This window comes from Spermophilus citellus (assembly GCF_964194105.1).
Source record: "Spermophilus citellus genome assembly, chromosome: 16".
Lineage (NCBI taxonomy): Eukaryota > Metazoa > Chordata > Mammalia > Rodentia > Sciuridae > Spermophilus > Spermophilus citellus.
This window is the reverse complement of record NC_138196.1, coordinates 5072204-5090850: the sequence shown is the minus strand read 5'-3', so window position 1 is coordinate 5090850 and position 18647 is coordinate 5072204. Positions and strand designations below refer to the sequence as shown.

General features: G+C 35.2%; 1 protein-coding gene across 1 annotated transcript in view; it reads right to left on the bottom strand.

The window, feature by feature from the left end:
- LOC308635058 (UDP-glucose:glycoprotein glucosyltransferase 1-like) overlaps positions 1-18647 on the bottom strand; it is a gene marked incomplete at both ends in the record, with an annotated part of 64906 nt that overhangs the window by 20834 nt on the left and 25425 nt on the right. Inside the window, 4 exons of the mRNA XM_081269322.1 lie at positions 1017-1095; positions 1989-2085; positions 4121-4295; positions 6104-6216. Of these exons, the coding sequence (XP_081125448.1) occupies positions 1017-1095; positions 1989-2085; positions 4121-4295; positions 6104-6216 (464 nt within the window). The remainder of the gene's footprint in view (positions 1-1016; positions 1096-1988; positions 2086-4120; positions 4296-6103; positions 6217-18647) is intronic.

Genomic DNA, 18647 nt, shown 5'->3' with positions numbered 1-18647 from the left:
CAGCCTCAACAAAAGTGAGGTGCTAAGCAAATAAAATACAAAATAGGGCTGGGGATGTGGCTCGGTGGTTGAGTGCCCCTGAGTTCAATCCCCAGTATGAAAAAAAAGAGAATATTTTCTAGCTGGAAATGGTGGTGCAAGCCTTATCCCAAACACTCTGGAGACAGAGACGGGAAGACAGCAAGTTCCAGGACAGCCTCAACAACTTAGCAAGTCCTAAGAACTCAGTGAGACCTTGTCTCAAAATAAAAAATAAAAAAAAGGGCTAAGGATGTGCCTCAATGATTAAGCACCCCTGGGTTCAATCCTCAGTACAAAAAAATAAAATAAATGAAAAATTTCTCTCCCCTTTCATAAAGCCTAGTCTAATAAAATGTATTTTAATTGAGCAATTACAAAATCTATTATACATCTTTTACTTTTTTTCAGATTATGTTTAGGATAAGCAAATATCTACAATCATTCCAAGTTAAACACCCATCTATGAGAAAAAATTAAATAAAACAATTTGGTTCACCCTATTATTCAATCAAAAACTGGTATTTAACTTTATTCCATTAACTGAGAGGGAAAGAAAATTAACCGAAGCTACAGGCAGGTCATTTAAGAAAAAAGAGATTTAGTCAGGCGTGATGGGACACACCTGTCATTCCAGCTACTCAGGAGGCTGAGGCAGGAAGACTTCCAGTTCAAGGCCAGCCTCAGCAACTTGCTGAGACATATCTCAAAATAAAACAAAGAGGTAGCTCAATAGTAGGGCACTTCTGGGTTCAATCCCCAGTAATGCAAAATAAATAAATAAATAAAATTAACAAATTTCACAATAACTGAAAATTGCTCACTTTTAATTAGAAGCAAAGTGGGCATTTCTCCAGTTTAGACTACAAATATAAAGTGCTATTAGATCTGTACTTAAATAATCATGAAAAAGATGACACTAGGAATGCAGGGAACTCTGAAGATTTAAAGAGAATAAAGGACATTTTTTTAGAAATAAATAGAATATACATACATACCTTAATTTTCCAAAGAGGAATCCCTGAACCTCATCAATAGGATCAATTTCACCAATTACCGTAGTGTTTACCTCAGTTCCTATGAAAACAGTAAATATATGTCTAATGGTTCAGATTAGAAATACAAATGTTATAATTTGATAAAATTTGAGTAATGTAAAAATAAAAGTCAGAAACACCTGAAATAAAACCATTTAAAATGTAAATACCCCAATTAACATTTTGCAATGTCTTTAAAAAATGTGTTTAACATTTCCTGTGATCAAAAAGAATATTTTTCCCATAAACTGTAAAAAATTTCAGATGCTAGAATTTCAAGATTAACAGCTTTTAATATTATGAACAAAGGGTTCTTCAAAATAAAAATTCTGAAGAACCTGCAATTAGGCAACTTAATCCTAAATATAATTATTGAAAAACCAAAATGAGTACAAGGCTATTTTCTACTTGCTTCACTACCCAAACTGGTAACTTTTATGCTTAAAAAGAAAAAAAGACAGCATGTAAAACTTGTGGTTGAAATAATGATTTCAAAATCCCACAAAATTAGAACAAGAAAAATTCAGAGTAAACCATTTAAGTTGAGAAAATAATAAAGAACATAAAACTGTTCATTAAAGTATATTTAAAATTTCACATTGTAATCACAAATTAACGGTTATTTGCAAATCATAACATCAAAAAAACAGCTACTACTAATACTTATTAAACTTTCTGTGCAAAAAAACTATGCTAAATTCTTTACTTATTTATTCATCCAAAATACTTAAAGAAGAATATTGTCATCACCTGCATTTACAGTGAGAGAAAATTAGGACCTAGAGAAGTTGTTTTAAGGTCAACCTCCAAAGAATTATTGGACAAAGAAAACAGCAGTAATGACTCCTAAATCTGTTCTTTTTCATATGGAAACAAATTCCCTTTTAGTTCATATTTAAAGAAAACACATTGGTCTTAATTTTACAAATTCACCTTTCACCTGAGTATCATCCTTGGCCTTGTACTCAGTGCTCTTAATGGCCAATTCCACACCATAACCAGAGAGATGAACTGGCTCCCTTCTGGGATTCTGCAGATAAAGCAAGTATTCCATCATTACTACCTAGCTTGTTATAAGCCAGGTGCAGTGGCACACGCCTGTAATTCTAGCAACTCGGGAAGCTAAAGCAGGAAGATAGTAAATTGGAGAGCAGCCTCAGCAACTTAGCAAGACCCTTCTCAAATAAAAATTTAAAAGGCTGGTGATATAGCTCAGTGGTAGAGTGGTAGAGTTCAACCCCCAGTACATCCCCCCCCCAAAAAAAGTTTGTTATGTGTCACAGCACACTTGACTGTACATCATTAACATTGCATCTATTAGATATCACTTAAGATCATGTACTTAAAATATCTTTAGCTTATTTTTTTAAGGATATTAACTGTGTGTTCAAGAGAGTTTGCAACATACCAACATTAATAAAAGCACTTATCTACCATTAAAATATTGATTCTATTTTTGGAAAAAAAATCAATTACAACTTTATGTTTCTCCAGAAAATCCTAGCCTCCTTTACATATTGCATCTCCAGGACTGTGAGAATTAAAATTCCAATGTAGAAGCAAAAATCAGATGAATGGACAGTTGAAAGGGCAAAGATTCTAAACCATGTGAGAAAATGGAGAATGAAAACAAGTAGCTCTAGAACCTACATACAGAGCAGGGTTGAAAACTGGTGAGGTCTCAAACCCAGAAGGGCTTTGTTAGTACCATATGTGTATATGTATGTTTTTTACTGAATTTTTTTTCTTTATGGTAATGGGAATGAATTCAAGGGCATGCAACCACTGAGCCACATCCTTAGCCCTATTTTGTATTTTATCTAGAGACAGCATCTCACTGAGTTTAGTTTAGCGCCTTGCTTTTTGCTGAGGCTGGCTTTGAAGTGGAGATCCTCCTGCCTCAGCCTCCTGAGCCACTGGGATTACAGGCATGCACCACAACACCCGGCCTTTTTTTTTTTTTTTTTTACTAAATTTAAATACTTCTGGCAGGGCATGAGCTAACAAAATGCCACAGGCTCACCACCATCCTAATAAATGATGGTCCTTTTAAACTTGTTTTGTTTTGTTTTGTACTAAGGTTTGAACATAGGACATTGCACAGGGCTATGTAAGCCCTGAGTTACATCCCCAGCTCTTTTTATTTCATTTTGAAACAAGGTCTTACTAAGTTGCACAAGCTAGCCTCAAACTTGAAATCCTCCTGCCCAACCTCCACATAAGCTAGGATTATAGGCTTGCAGAACCATGCCTGGCCCCTTAAGACATTTAACTTTCAAAACCAACAAGGGTCTAGCAAGAAGAAAGAGGGAGAAAAGTTGTTTAAAACTCGACTTTGATAAAATTTGTTTCTGCTCATTTAAATTTTCATTTAAAATTTTATTTTACTTGTACAGATTTAGCACCCAATGTTCACCAAACTCATCATTATACACAAACCTTGAAGGCTAACAATCTTAACATAAAAATATTTTAAATGCTAAATGTTACAAAAAGCTTAATTTTAAATCAATTCTGCCTGATTTCACCTCTTTAGAAATCTTCCTTTTCCTACAAATGAAAAGGTGCCTAAAAGGAAAATAAAAAAGGTATGTAAAGGAACTGAATTCAAGAATCAATTTCATAGTATGACAGCCATATTAAATTTAACAAAGATTATTTACATGATTAATTGTGAAATAAAATGCACACTTTATTAAGCCACTTTTTTAGTAAAATTGTTTTATATTTCTTCAAAAAGGTAAGCCAGGCAATGTCTATGCACAAATAATAGATCTGATAAAAATTATTTGATTTTTCAAAAAGAAGTTCAAATAACTAAATTATTTTTAAAATATTTTTTTAGTTGCAGATGAACACAAAACCTTTATTTTGTTTATTTATTTTTATGTGGTGCTGAGGATTGAACCCAGTGTCTCACATGTGTTAAGCAAGCAAGCACTCTACCTGTGAGCCACAACCCCAGCTCCTAAGTTATTTCATAAAAAGGGAAATTATGAGCTTATGTTCTAAGGTCATGGAAGGCAAATTAATATACAAAAATTAAAAAATAATTCAATACTTACAGATAAATAATGTCTGAATACATAATTGATTTTGCCTAAATTGCTTTTTGATATAAGTTGTTGGTGGAAATTAGAAAAGTTCTCATAGCCAATTTCAGAGTAGAAAATCACCACTGGGCTTTCAGGATTGGATGAGGGATATCTGTGATCTCCTTTGAACAACAAAGGTTTGGGTCTGGAAATAAATATTAAAAGCTCAAAATTATCAAGTTAAAAAAGATTTTAAACATTAAAAAAGGTACAAAATGTAAAGTATAGCTAAATGACTTAAGTAAAGATTATAAGAATCTTTATATAAATGGTATCACAGTCTTAGTCTTCACTTGGTAAGAATATTGTAAGGTGCAAGCCTGACTTGTTCATGATTACAAAAAATAAAAATACATTATATAAATACTAACTATAAATACAAACACAGATTAATAATTGTACCAATTCCTAGAGAAGGGGTAAAGGCAAGAAAAATAATACATATCCAAATCTCTCAGTACTAACTCTGCAGGATATTTTTTACCATATAAAAATGATCATTCTTTTGTCTAAAAACCTAAGTACAAATACTGCAAAAAGCTTCAAAGTTGATGCCAATTATAGCAAGTCTCTCCTGTACCATTGCAACTATTACAGTCTTTCCACTAATGGATCTAACATTTCTGTTTCCTCACATGTTTTAAAATTTCTAAAAAAAAAAAAAATCCCTAAGGGTGATCATGATACTAATAGATCTTAATGTACTACCTACTAATCCCTACTATGATGCATTCAACAGAATGAAAAGACATATGAATGAAGTTGTTCATTGTAGCCTTTTTAGAAGAGCAAAAAGAAATAAAAACAAAAAATGGAAAAACCATCAGTAAGACATTTTTATAAAAGTTTTATGCCTGTGTTTAAAACACTGAGGTACACCTAAATGTACCAAATGGAAAGATGCCTCTTACCATGAAAAAAATCTAATAGGATAAATGCCAAATTATGAAAAATACTTATAGCCTCTCAGAAGAGGAGACACAATTGCTCTCTTTATAAAGGTCTGCATTATGCTTATAACAGATTAAAGTTTTTTAAAGAATTTTAAGTTATTAATTTTGTTTGCTCAAGAGAGCACCATTTTACTATGCAGCCATTCTTGAATGTTCTTGACTTGACCCTGAGCTACCTAGAACATACATTTTAATACAGTGGTTGTCACCTCACTAAGAGCACTAATGTCATTTGGTGGGCAGACACAGCTGGGCACACAATGTCCATAAGGAGAGTCACACCACCAAAAATGTCATTAGCATTCCTGATAGAGCAGACCTCCACTATATTATATTTACAGCAGCATTAGAGGAGGTACTGAGGGTTTGCTGCTACCGCCAGACAGCAAAGTAGGTATTCATTATTGCTGTTTATTACAGAAACCTAAACCTCTTTAGGCAAAGAAGCCAAATTTGGTGGGGTGGAGGTTGGTTTTGATTTTTTTTTTACAGTACCAGGGATCAAACCTATAGCCTTGTGCATAATAAACAAGAGCTCTACCACTGAGCTGTGCTATACCTCCAGACCAATTTCATTTTAAAATCAGGTTGCAATTATCTTTTACTTTGTCTTAAGCTTATAATATCATGAGAGATCATTATCATTAATACTATTACTTTAGGCACTAGATTTTATACACACAGTTTTCCTGCTAAGCTAATGACAATAAGTTAATATAGCTCAGACAGTAGTACTAAATCAACAGGAATATTTATACTGTTATTAGCTCCATTTTGAAGAGAGAATAGGAAAGATAGTACTTTGCTTCATTTTGCAAAATTATTTTAAGTGATGGAAACAAGATTCACATCCAGTAACTCTGGTTTCAGAATCCACACTATAAACTATTACACCTATAGACTATAAAATAGAAAAGAAAAATCAGAAGGAAGACTTAGTACAGGGAAAAAAACACACAAAAAAATGCATGACACTTAAATTAAAAAACACAAAATCTACCTCTCAGATGCTGTAAGTAGAAGAGTCTCCAAAGTATGAAAATCACAGGTCTTCTTTCCATGAACTGAAAAAAATGAATCACATCCTTCTGGTGGAGGCTCATTAGCTGCTATCTGTTGTAGAAGACAATATTGATAATTTTTTACAGCTTCTTACCAAAGTCAAGTTAAAAACATGTATGTTCTAAATATGTGATTAAATTATAAAAAGATATCACCAATAAAGGCAAAACTAACATCTACTCAACACCCACTCTGAGCCAGGCAAGTAAGAGGTTTCCAGGCCAGTGCTCTTCGTATACACTCAGTTCCTCCCACATCAGGAGGTAGGTGCTAGTAGTTCTCCAAAATAAATGTTAAAATTACATCTTGGAAGACATTGAAAGATATCTATGGAATGAATATAGAATGTAGCATGTAAAAAATGAAGCTCAAAATGTCAATTTTAAGTGCCAAGGTATAATTATGCTGTTCTAATTAAAGATAATATGTAAATTAACATTAAGCCCCTCACTGAATAGGAAGAATTACAGACTCTAAAAATTAATTGAGTAAAAAAAAAGCCCTTCAGATGGAAAGGAAAATTATATGCACTGCACAAAGATATTCAAGAACAAGGCTGAATGAGACATGAGTTTTTGTGTGGAGTGGGTGAAACACATTTAACACCAAATGAATAAAAGAGACAATGAACTGCAACTTTAAGGAGAAGAACTCTGAAGAGTTGTATGACAGATAGGAAAAGGAAAAGATATAATGACAAGCCCTGGTTTGTACACTCGTATCATCTATGTAACATACTAATGTTAAGATGCCCTTTAAATAATAATGAAGAAGGAGTGATTCAAAATCCTTTTTATTACATCTATAATAGAAACATGCCTTGATGTTTTTGATTCACATACATGGTCAAATATTTATATTTTCTATTGTGTATAGTTATTTAAGTTTCCATACTAATCCACAAAACATTAAATTACTGTACCCTGTCAGAAAATAGATTTAGAGGTAAAAATATGTGTTATTTAAAAATTGTGTAATGACTATGGCTCTCAAAATATCAGTGGAAAACATACTTATGATTTGTCTTGAGAAAAATGTTACTTAATATTAAAACAACAGTTGCAAGATAATAATTGGAACAGCTCAGTGAAATTTCCCACAGGTGGTTAACAAGTCACAATATATAAATACCAATATAGCTGAGAAGGATATGAGTTGGTTACAAAATGCATTTATAACTTGAAGCTTTTAATTTAAATTTTTCTTCTCTTCAAATCAAGTATCCCAGCCTGAAGAACTCTCCAAATCATTTGAGATAAGCTTATGCATATTAAATAAGAATATTTCCTGGAGGATCTAATGGATCAAGTTTATAGTGTCAATCAATTTTTTTTTCCAATTTGACTTTGAAGAGAATCTCAACATTGAAGCAAAACTGGTATAAATGAAAATGTAAATCTTAATATATAAAATTGAGATACATTAAGTTCCACTTCAAAATAGCCTTATAGCCTGGAAAAGAATAAACTGAAACAAAACAAAAGCTCAAAATTTTGATTAAAAAGTATCTCCTTCCCTGTTAATAATTATCTATTAATATGACTAATATACCATAAAACAATTTTAAGAAGGAAAGTTTATTTTTGCTTACATTTCAAAACTTTAAGTACATGGTTGGCAAACACCACTGCTTTGGGCTCAAGGTCAAATGGAAAATGTTGGCAAATGGTGGAGAAGAACATAGAGATTCAGGCTAATGGCGTTAACCTTTTTGATAAAATAACACTAAAAAATTTCAAACATTAAAAATAAGATAGACATATACATACACTATACACACAGAATCCCAAAGAAATGGTATTAAGATAAAAAGCAACTCTGCAAGACATATTATAATCAAAGGAACTAACAATGGAAATAAATAAAAATAGTAAAAGATACACAAGAAAAACATTTGGTCACATTTATATAAAATTATATTTGTTTATATAAATTTACTTATATTTACTTTTATAAGCTTCACTTCAAACTTCTCACCTCAGACTCTAAAATCAAGGGGGTTTGGAATAAAGTATTCCAAGCTTTGAAAATATATACTTACCAACCAAGACTGCTATGTCCAGCAAAGTTATGAATGGAACAAGGAATGACATGATCAGTGACATAATCAGACACAGAATGCAAAGTGTTGAATGTTTTATACTTTATGAAAAAGCTAGAGGGAAAAATGAAGAACAAACAGGGATCACATAAAAATAGAAAGAAGATCAAACAGTGATGAGCCACCTGACTGGTTACAAAGATGTAAGAGGGTCAACCAGTAGCTACAGGATGAAATGAACTTTGGAATATATAAAAATGCCCTGAAGTTTCTGAGAATTCTCTCTCAATGAGGAATTAATTAAAAACAATATTTATGCCCTAAAAAAACATGAGATGATTTAAGTGCCAGAGGAAAGAAACATTGCCCATGTATCAACTGAGGCTATGGAGATAGAAGGCAGTACAGAGTGCAGTGAGTGAGTGGAGGGCTACTGGCACTCTCTCAGAAGAATCCCAGAACTCCTCACTTTTTTCACTTCAGTCATGGTTTTCACATCTATTGGTAGATTGCTGGGTTTTGACATGTCCATCCCAAGTACAATATCAATAACCATTTTGCCATCTTTGTTTTTGCTCCAATTCTGCTGTATGTCACAGCTTTCTTCCTCAAATATCCTCAAGTCCATGTACAAAGGCTGGTTCTCCAATACAGATGCAAGTACACAGTCTGCTCTGATCAGCTACTGATGCACCAGGACCAACAACATCATGTCTTGACTAGCAAACAGTGCTGCAGGAACTTCCTCATCTCCAAACAGAGATACCAAAGAGGCACACATTGATAATGGCCCATGGGCAGAATGCTGATGTCACCAGCAGCAGAGTTGATGTCACGATATGCAATACTCACACACACACAGTGATCACCTACCAGGGTCATCATCATAAGGCCTGTTCCTGGAAATGCATGGTGTTAGCCAAAGACCAATCACCAGACAATTCTACTTTTTTCAAAATACTAAGACCCCATCCATTCACAGTTTCTACTTCCTTGGTCAGAACAACTTCCTGTTCTCTCAACCCCAAACCTCAAACTGAGAGCATTTAGTTAGAAAATGTCAATATTTAATGCACTCCACAGTGCCTGTAAATTGTGAACAAGTTCTGTAGAAAGTTACATTCACTGTGTTTGATTTTTCTGTGAAAATAAATGAAGAAGAGCCTGCCACACTCAAGGGCTGACCAAGCCACAGGAAAGCCAGGGCTAGAGAACACCCTGAAACTCTTTCACGTGCACATTCTGGCTGTATCATTGAGCACTGATGAGACAGAGAAGTGAGGAAACATAGGGTAAGGAGACATTGTTCAGTCTTCGACTTGGTATTTTTAAGCCACTCGACCACATTGCCTCATTTGCAAGCCACACTTATTGCCACAGCTACAGAACAACACATTGAGAAGTGATTCATAAATGCCAAGGAGGCTTGGCAGATCTCTTTGGATGTATCCTCTACTCTGCACAGTAGAGGTTCAGCAGAGATCCTTCTCTGTGTCTCCTTATGACCCCTAAGTTTTGGCCTTCCTGTGATTGTCATTTATCTTGACTGCATCTTTTTTCCCCACTTTTTTTTTTAATTGGTGCATTATATATCTACTTAATGGTGAGATTTGTTGTTACATTTTTATATGTGCACACTATATAACAATATAATTTGGCCAATATAATTCCCCAGTATGTCCCCTTTCCCTTCCCCCAACTCTCTTTGGTCCCTTTCTTCCATTGATCTCCCTTTTATTTTCAGTTTTCATGAGACCACTCCATCCACCTTTCTTTTAATTTTTTTCTTTCTAGCTTACACATAGAGGGATAACATTTGACCCTTGACCTTCAGAGTTTGGCTTATTTTGCTTGAGATAATGTTGTCAAGTTTCATCCATTTCCTTGCAAAAGGCATAATTTCATTCTTCATTATTGTTGAATAAAAAATTTTCTCTCTCTCTCTCTCTCTCTTATATATATATATATATATACATATATGTACATATACATATATATATATACATATACATATATACATATATATAAAAACACACACAAAAACACACACACATCCCATATTTTACTATATCTGATTTTGATATTATGACCTTGAAAATGTCATATATCAAAATGAAAAGAATTATAGGTGTGATGAAACCATATTGTGCACATGTACAAAAATATAAAAACATCCCACTAACATGTACAATTAGTATACACCAAAAATACATAAAGGGAACAGAAGATTAAGACTTGGACTTGAGAGAGAGCCTAAGGCACTGTTCTCAATGTGGTTTGTGTTGGGTGTGAGGTAGGGTTCTATGTGAATTTTCCAACATAAAGGACAACTATTTCTTAAACTGATATTCTTTCTCTCTTGATTTGTTCTGTCAACCCTATCATCCTCCAAGTACTTGGATGTGCTAAACTTATTTTCTTGGCACACCAGTTTATTCTGTTTATCTAGTTTGCTATGTTTGCTATTAGCTTAGCCAGGTTGATTCCTCTTCTCTCCAAGCAAACATTGCTTTTAACTAATATTTACTGCACACTGAAACCTCTTCTGAGCATTTTGCAATGTACCCAGCATGAAGTCACTTAATGAAGTTGGTTTGAAGTGTTGTCTCTGTTACTCTGCCACTTCTTAGCTAAGAGTATTGGAAAGTGAGTGTTCTAATAGAGACCACTCATCAGTTCTCTGTTTAGATGAAATTATAAAAGGATATAAAAAATCTAAATCTATTGCTTGTCATATAAAAACTCTTTCATAGGTGATAGTTAATATTATTTATATTACCCATATCACTGAATATTATAGTACCTAGTATGAGACAGTTAATTATGACTACAATAGTTAATGTAAGTAAAACTTCTATTACAGATAAATTCTTATTACATGTTTATGTCCAATAAATGTTAATTTATTCTAAGTCTCTTATATTTCCTTTCAAATGCTTTTCATTCTTTGCCCATTCCTGTGATCTGATTAGGGTGTGATTGGTGGGTGTGTATAAAATAATATGCTACAATACAGAATTATTTTTTTAAATGATCTAATTTAATCATTCCAAAATGTCATTCAATTTTTCATCTTAGGGTACAGTTCTTCAGATTAATTTTATTTTTAAGAGCTTCTTTTCTTGTTTTACTGAACAAGAACATGGAAATTTACACCAAACCAGTATGTTACAATGTTCTGCATGGGTGAGCATAAAAAATTAACAGAGAAGTTCTATTGAGGCACAAGATGTTTGTGACTTTTCTCCAGTAATTTTCCCTTTATTTCATGCCCTCAGATTTCTTTTTTTAAAGCTCTATATAAACTAAGAATCTGCTACTGATTCTGATGCCAGTTCAAATCAGCAGGAGTGAAAAAAAAAATACTATCAAAAAGGGAGAGATCTGTTTTTGAAAAAAAAAATCATCCTTCTGCATCTGGGACTCCATTTTAATGCTTCAGAAATTTCAAACACCTTGAATAAAGTTGAAAGGGGAGAGTATGAGCTGGAACTGAAAGCTTGACTCCCTGGTAAGAAGTGAGACCTGGCTAGGGGTTGGTTCTGTGATGCTGTAGGTACTTAGGTGTGTCTCAGACCCATGAATGTCTGCACAGGGTGGAATTGATGCAGGGTCATAGAATGGAATGTTTTCAAAGTAAACATTATGAAAGGGCTGTATATATGCCTTATAATAGGAGAACATTCATATCACACTAACTGCATGCATTCTTGAGCAACTACAAGTGTTCTGCATACATAGAAAAAGATTTTATATTTTGTAAAACAGGAGCTTCTCTATCATATCAACTACATACTTCATGTGTATATAAATAATGTTATAGATAGACTTCAAATGCAAAAATACCAGTAGCTGCTATTCCCATTTAACATTTATTTATATAAATAAGACTTCACATTTTTAAGACCTGTGTTGATCAGACAGCCCTGACAAAAGAATTAGAACAACTGATTGGAACCCAGTTTAGGAGAATTTATGCTCTCAACTAAAATCCAAATGCTGCTTATTGCTGTGTTCTTTGTCATGTACTGCCCAAGATTAAGCATTCATTGTAAGACCAGGTAAAAAAAAACTAAATGTGATACTAATTGGACTCCCTAAATGTGTCTATGGCCCATGTATTTTAGAAGGTTAGCCCATGGTCTCTATGCTCTGAGGTTGTTTTGATCTGTGAACTAGGTTAAGGGAGATAACTTTGGATATTGTAGCAGCACACCTTATCTAACATAGAGGTTTGGGGCAGTGGTCCATGGAGCAGAATGGTAAGTGTATCTACTCAACAGGTTTTCTCATCTATTCTTTCCCTGATTTATAGCTGAAGTTTGGAAATTTCTGTCTGGACAAGCTTTGAGGTTACTGTTAGCAAAGGTGTCAGGTTTTTTAGGGCCTCATCTATATGGCTATAATGTGAGGATCTGTCTATGTCATTTTGTGTATGTTTAAATGTGAAGACTTGTTCTTCCTCTTGCCTGCATTTACTCTGCATTTTTCTTTGTCAAGTCTCTTAAAGTGGCAAGTACCACATTACCGTATCAAAAAAGTTCATGCATACAAAAGGAGTTTGTTAGCCCTCTGGTGGGAAGTTCAGACTGAGCTAGGCCCCTGGACCACCAGGTCTTTTTATCTCTCTTTTCCATAACTTATCTTGGTCTGTGCTGGCATCTATCAGGGCAGCTTTTCTCAATGAGTTGAAAAACACAGCCCTGGGAAATTCCAGGCTCACATCTTGCTCATGACGAGCTATCTCAGAGGAAAGAGCAATGCTCTATGGACCTTCAGTCAGGCAATCTTCTTAACAAAATCTACTTGGTTCTCCAACCAGCTCCTGAAATATGGAGTTGTAGTGGAAACATCTGTTAATCTGAATTTTAAAAACATCCTAACAAATACATGATAGATTGTTGTTGCTATTATTATCTACTTTTCTTCTCCAACATCCACATTTTCACCACCCACAGCCAACAGAGCAGGGATGGAGATCTATGTATGTGAGTCTTGGCTTCATTACTCTTTATGGTCTATGCTTTGGCCTGGTACCTTGGGAACTGTGCACTGTTGTCCAGAAATCTTTTACTTGCTCAAGCCTTATTTTTTCCAACTCCCAGCAACCATAAAACTCTTGTCTTCAAGACACTGAGGAGAGATGGTGCCATCTTAATGGCAGGAAGTGTGTGCATCTGCATAGGCCTTCACCTTCCAGAGGAGGGCTTGCATTTTTCTCTTTAATTAAAAAAAAGGATTAGATGAATTCCAGATAGGCAAAGGGGTAGAAGGGGAAGACGGCAGGAGATTACCAAGAATGGTGGAATATGATGTACATTATTATCCAAAGTACATGTATGAAGATTCAAATTGGGTGTCAACATACTTTATAGACAAGCAGAGATATGAAAAATTGTGGCATATATGTGTAATAAGAATTGAAATACAAAAAAGTACATGTATAAAGGCATGAATTGGTGTGAACATACTTTATATACAGAGATATGAAAAAATTGAGCTCTATATGTGCAATTAGAATTGTAATGCATCCCACTGTTGTGTATTCAAAACATACAAATAAATAAATAAATAAATAAAAGGAAATATGGCAGGTGCCTAAGCCAAATGAGAAGCACATATGTGAAGGTCCAGGTATGGCACTTATCTGGCAATAAACTTGTCTTTCCATGGCATGTTGAGGCAGACTCAGCTAAGAACAAGCACACATGGCCTTGAAACCCTGGTCACCTAGACCTTGAACAGGCAGTACCAGTTCCCTGGGCCTCACTGTCTCCAATGCAAGAGGGGTGCCATACTGCCCCTGCCTGTGTGGGAGGAGCTGTGGGATGGGGCTGATAGCCCCTGACATTGTTTGACTTTGAGATCTTCTCCAGGGCCCTTTCTCCAGGTCTTGGGCTCTCCTTCATCATCTTCAAGTCAGATATTTTGCTAGTGAGAGGAAGAGCTTGGCTCTCCAGGGAATTTTGCCTGCCTTTCCAAATCTACTACCTCCTGTATTGCATCAAAGTCCTGGTTGGGAAATCCAGGTTCCAACACTAACATCACTGTCAGCTAACTATGTGACTATGACTTCCTAACTTGTTACCTTGGCAGTTTTCACCAGGGATTAAAAGTACGAGTTTTATCTTGTGTGGAAATAGATAACCAATTTTTGCTCATTCAAGTCTCTGGAAGAAAGCATTAGGTATTCATTAAGAGATTAATGCATGAGGGAGTTAAAAAAAAAAGTAAAAAGTTTACTATAGTCCCAGGGATGGGTTTCTCTAATTTTCTATTTTTGGACAAAGGAAAAAAAGGGAATTTGATATCCCAGCTAAGGAAATGCCTGGCTTAGGTGGTGACCTCTCCTGCTCCTTAGTTCCCACCCATGGTTCTTCAGACTGCTACCTGCATGGGAAATAAGAGGCATTGGAGGTAGAGCTGATTTACATTAAATAATACTGGAGCAGGCTGGGCCCCTAATCCAATATGACTTGGGGACTGTATCAGAAGAGAAAATTGAGCACAGATTAAGAGAAGCATAAAGGGAGGGTACCATGTGGGCCCTGGACCCCAATGCCTCAGCCAAATAACTATCAGGCATTAGGAGAGAAGCTGAGGCAGACCCTTCTCTAAAGCTTCCAGAGGAATCAGGATCCTGCTGAGGCATTATCTTACATCTCGGGATTCCACTCCTTTCAGACACTTTTTGATGCTCCAGCAAGCCCATACTGGTACTTCCTGGTAACTTCCAGAAACTGCAACACCTCCCTGGGTCATCACCACATCTTCTTGCTCTGCCCATCTGTTTTGCTTGGTGACCAGAGTTCCTTCCCCAACATGTCTTCAAGGACCAAGGAGCTGCCCTCAGAGGCCAGCCTGCCACACTCCCTGTTGTGAGGAGGCTCTTGTGTGGTCAGGGCACTTACTATTCTAGTGTGACTTAGAGAACATGATGTGTCCTAATCCCCAATGTCAGTTTTGCTATAGCTTGCTTCTTAAGAAATCAAACAAATTACACACACCCACATACACACACACTATCTTTAATTTGAATTTAATATATTTATGATACATATCATATTCATAATTTTGACTAGTTGTTAGGTTAAAATTCAAAATCTGGTAGGAAAAAAACAATAAAATGACTTTAGTATTTTCAGTAAGAAATAGTCAGTCCCCAGTGTAAGCATTGAGAGAAATAGTATTTCATGACTCCGGTTTGAATGTGTCTTTGTCAAACTGATCTGTCAACCAAGCCCCATGACTGGGGAGGCAAAAGACAACTTGTGGCTCTCACCATAAATGCACTCATGGTGTGAAAGACTGGAATGGTGGCAGAGGGGGCCTTGGTGTCCCTTGACAGATTTACTTATTGCCCTCCTGCTTTGGTTGTTGATTATATCAGGTGTCTGGGTGCACATTATGTGTGAGCAGCCCTATATTAGAAGTGACTAGCATCTCTTGTTCTGTGCTGGTCTGTTTCCTCAATCAAAGGTGGTACAGAGATGAAAAAATCAAAACTGAATCCCTTCTCACTTTGTGGATGTAAGTTTGCATGCTCATTCCACACCACTACTTCCCTTCAGCTTTTCTGCATCTTGCACATGTAGCATGTCTGTGTGTATCAACAGTTTTGAGTGGCTGGATTCCATTTTGGTGATGAGGCCTTTAGTGGTTGGGACATCATCTCAGCTCCTGTTGCAACCACCTGCATCTTGGAGCTTTGTGCTGAAGCACATGAGGAAGATCAACCTATGGCAGATCGATGGTGTTGGCAAGTTAACCTAAACCAAGGTGCAGCAATTTGTTCCCATTACCGAAATTACCCACTGACATTGAACAAAGAGCAAAGATGGGTGAAAATTTCTTGGTTTCTTCAGGATGCTGAATGGCTAAATTGCAGCAGGTAGATACCACTGTCCTCTCGGACCATGGTGATTTCCCTTGAGAATAAATATATTATATTTATTTATTTTGGTTGTTTGTTTCTTCCTAAAGTTCCCAGCACAGTTACTCTTTCCTAATAGCACTCTATTTCTTTAACTAAGTTAGAAATACTCTTCCACACTAGACATGGTCAATTCTGTTGCTGGCAAAAGCCACACTGGGCCAGTTAACTTTTCCCTTTTTAGTGGAGGGACAAATCACTGGAAAGAGCTTATGCTGTGCTTCATTCAGAAGATCCTTGTCCTCATCCCTATGGGTCATGGCAGTGCTCCTTAGTGAGGTGCCCTTCCTGAATTGCTGGCTGCCTGGGCTGCCAATCCTGGGCAAAAACAGAGCTTCCCACTCCTGCTTTGATCTCTGCCTAATCACCTCTTGCTCAGATTAACCCCAGTTAGTTTTTTTTCTTGCTTGCAAAGAGATAATTCCCACCCACATTTCTATCTATTTAAACATTTCTGACTCAATATTGTATCTGTTGAGTTCCAATTCAGTGCTCAGTGTTGGTCTGAAGTCTCAGCAAGGCCTATGGAATCTCTGCCCTTGACATAACAGAAAACTCCCAGATGGCCATGTTAGTGGGTTTGGGCACTGTTCAGTTTCCTGGAGGCACATTCAGTTGGATCACAGCACCAGCTATGGGTTCTGGTTTCAAGGGAAGTATATAGATTGAGCCTATTTTACTTCCTTAGCATTGAAAAAGGCAATATAGATTTCAGAAGTAATTGTTATTCCTCTACTATTTCTACGGTCAATTTATTTAGTCACAGTGGTGACAAAGACTGATTAAAACAATTTCTAACTTCACCTCATCTAAACATCTGCTTTTTGTGATGAATTTGAATTCAGTACCTTACATATTCTGCATGCAAACTCTCAGGGAACTGTGACCCAAGCTCAAACAACTAACTTTATATTGTACTTCACTGTTTACTTCACTGTTTCTATAGTGAAAACGTGTATAGAAATCTGCTAAGGTCTCGGGGTATGCAAATATATTTGAGATGCATCAGAGAGTGCATATGAAAAAAAAGTACAATTTATCAATGTTATATGAATAAAGTGAAATATCATACACAAAGTTTTAAAAAATAACTTTTTGGGAAAAAAAGCAAAAGTGTGCACTAGTATTTAAATGAAGGTAATAATAATATTTACTACACTTAGTTGTTTCTGGGTCTCATTTCAATCTTTACTTTAATTATCTATTCATTTTATTAAGTACCCCTATAGATGTTAAACTATATAAGGTACATTTATTGTGGTCTGACATTTTATTGGAAAATATTGGCATTCAGTGAATAATGCCACCAATTTTCTGTTCTGCAATATTAAAGAACTGTGTCATATTTATTGCAATGAATTGTTTTGTTTAAAGGTAACAGAAGTTTTTCAATGTGGAAATTACTAAGATAAATTTGGGTTTTCCCAAAAAGTCCATAACAACCATACTTGATGAACTTTGTGTCATAGTGTATACAAAAAGTTGCTTCTCTACCCCAAACCAAACATATCATTGGAATAACCTTGTGTAGTATCAGCATATACAAGATTAGATGAGGACTTTTGCATCTTTTCTCCTTTTATTTCCCACCTACAATATGGCTTATTTTTCATAAGCAAATTTCTATGCTTTTTAAACCTTTTGCACATCTCAGAATTCACTGGGAGGGATCCATGACAACCAAAAACAAGCATATGTGAGATAGTGTAGAGATTAATATATGAAGATGTTCAAGAAAATATTGATCTGGCCAAGATATGGTGCAGTAACTGTATAAAAAGATAAAAATTGAAATTCAAATATAATACTCCCAAGAATTACTAAGAATCATGTACTCTTTGGAAGCAGATATTTTAAGTAGAATGATCTTGAGACTGATGTCCACTGCATGTTCCATACGAATATTTGCTCTGGTTTTGAGGGCCACCAAATTTTAGCCAGTAAACATTTGGCTTCATATACCATATTCAGAAATCCCACCATTCTTTTTATATACCAAGGCATGGTTTACTAAACATCTGTTAGATTTTGCACAGACTTTTTCTTTATTTTTTTATACCTAGGCCATTAGTTTTGTCACATTCAAATTCATTCATTCTTCAAAAAGTAGTTTAATTAAATTTCCTATTGGTTTAAAATAAAATCTCCACCTAAAATAATTTCTATATTCTAAAGCATTTTATTTTAGTATGTAGAATCTTTATGACTACTAAGAAATGACATTCTATGTGTCACTTTTACCATTGTCTCTCTCATATTACTTTTTTTATTTATTTGTTTTTATTTTTTTAATTTATTTTTATTAGTTGTTGAAAACATTACAAAGCTCTTGACATATCATATTTCATACATTTGATTCAAACGGATTATGAACTCCCATTTTTACCCCATATACATATTGCAGATTCACATCAGTAACACATCCACTTTTTTACATAGTGTATGTTGTATTCTGCTGCCTTTCCTATCCTCTACTATCCCCCCTCCCCTCCGTTCCCCTCCCATCTT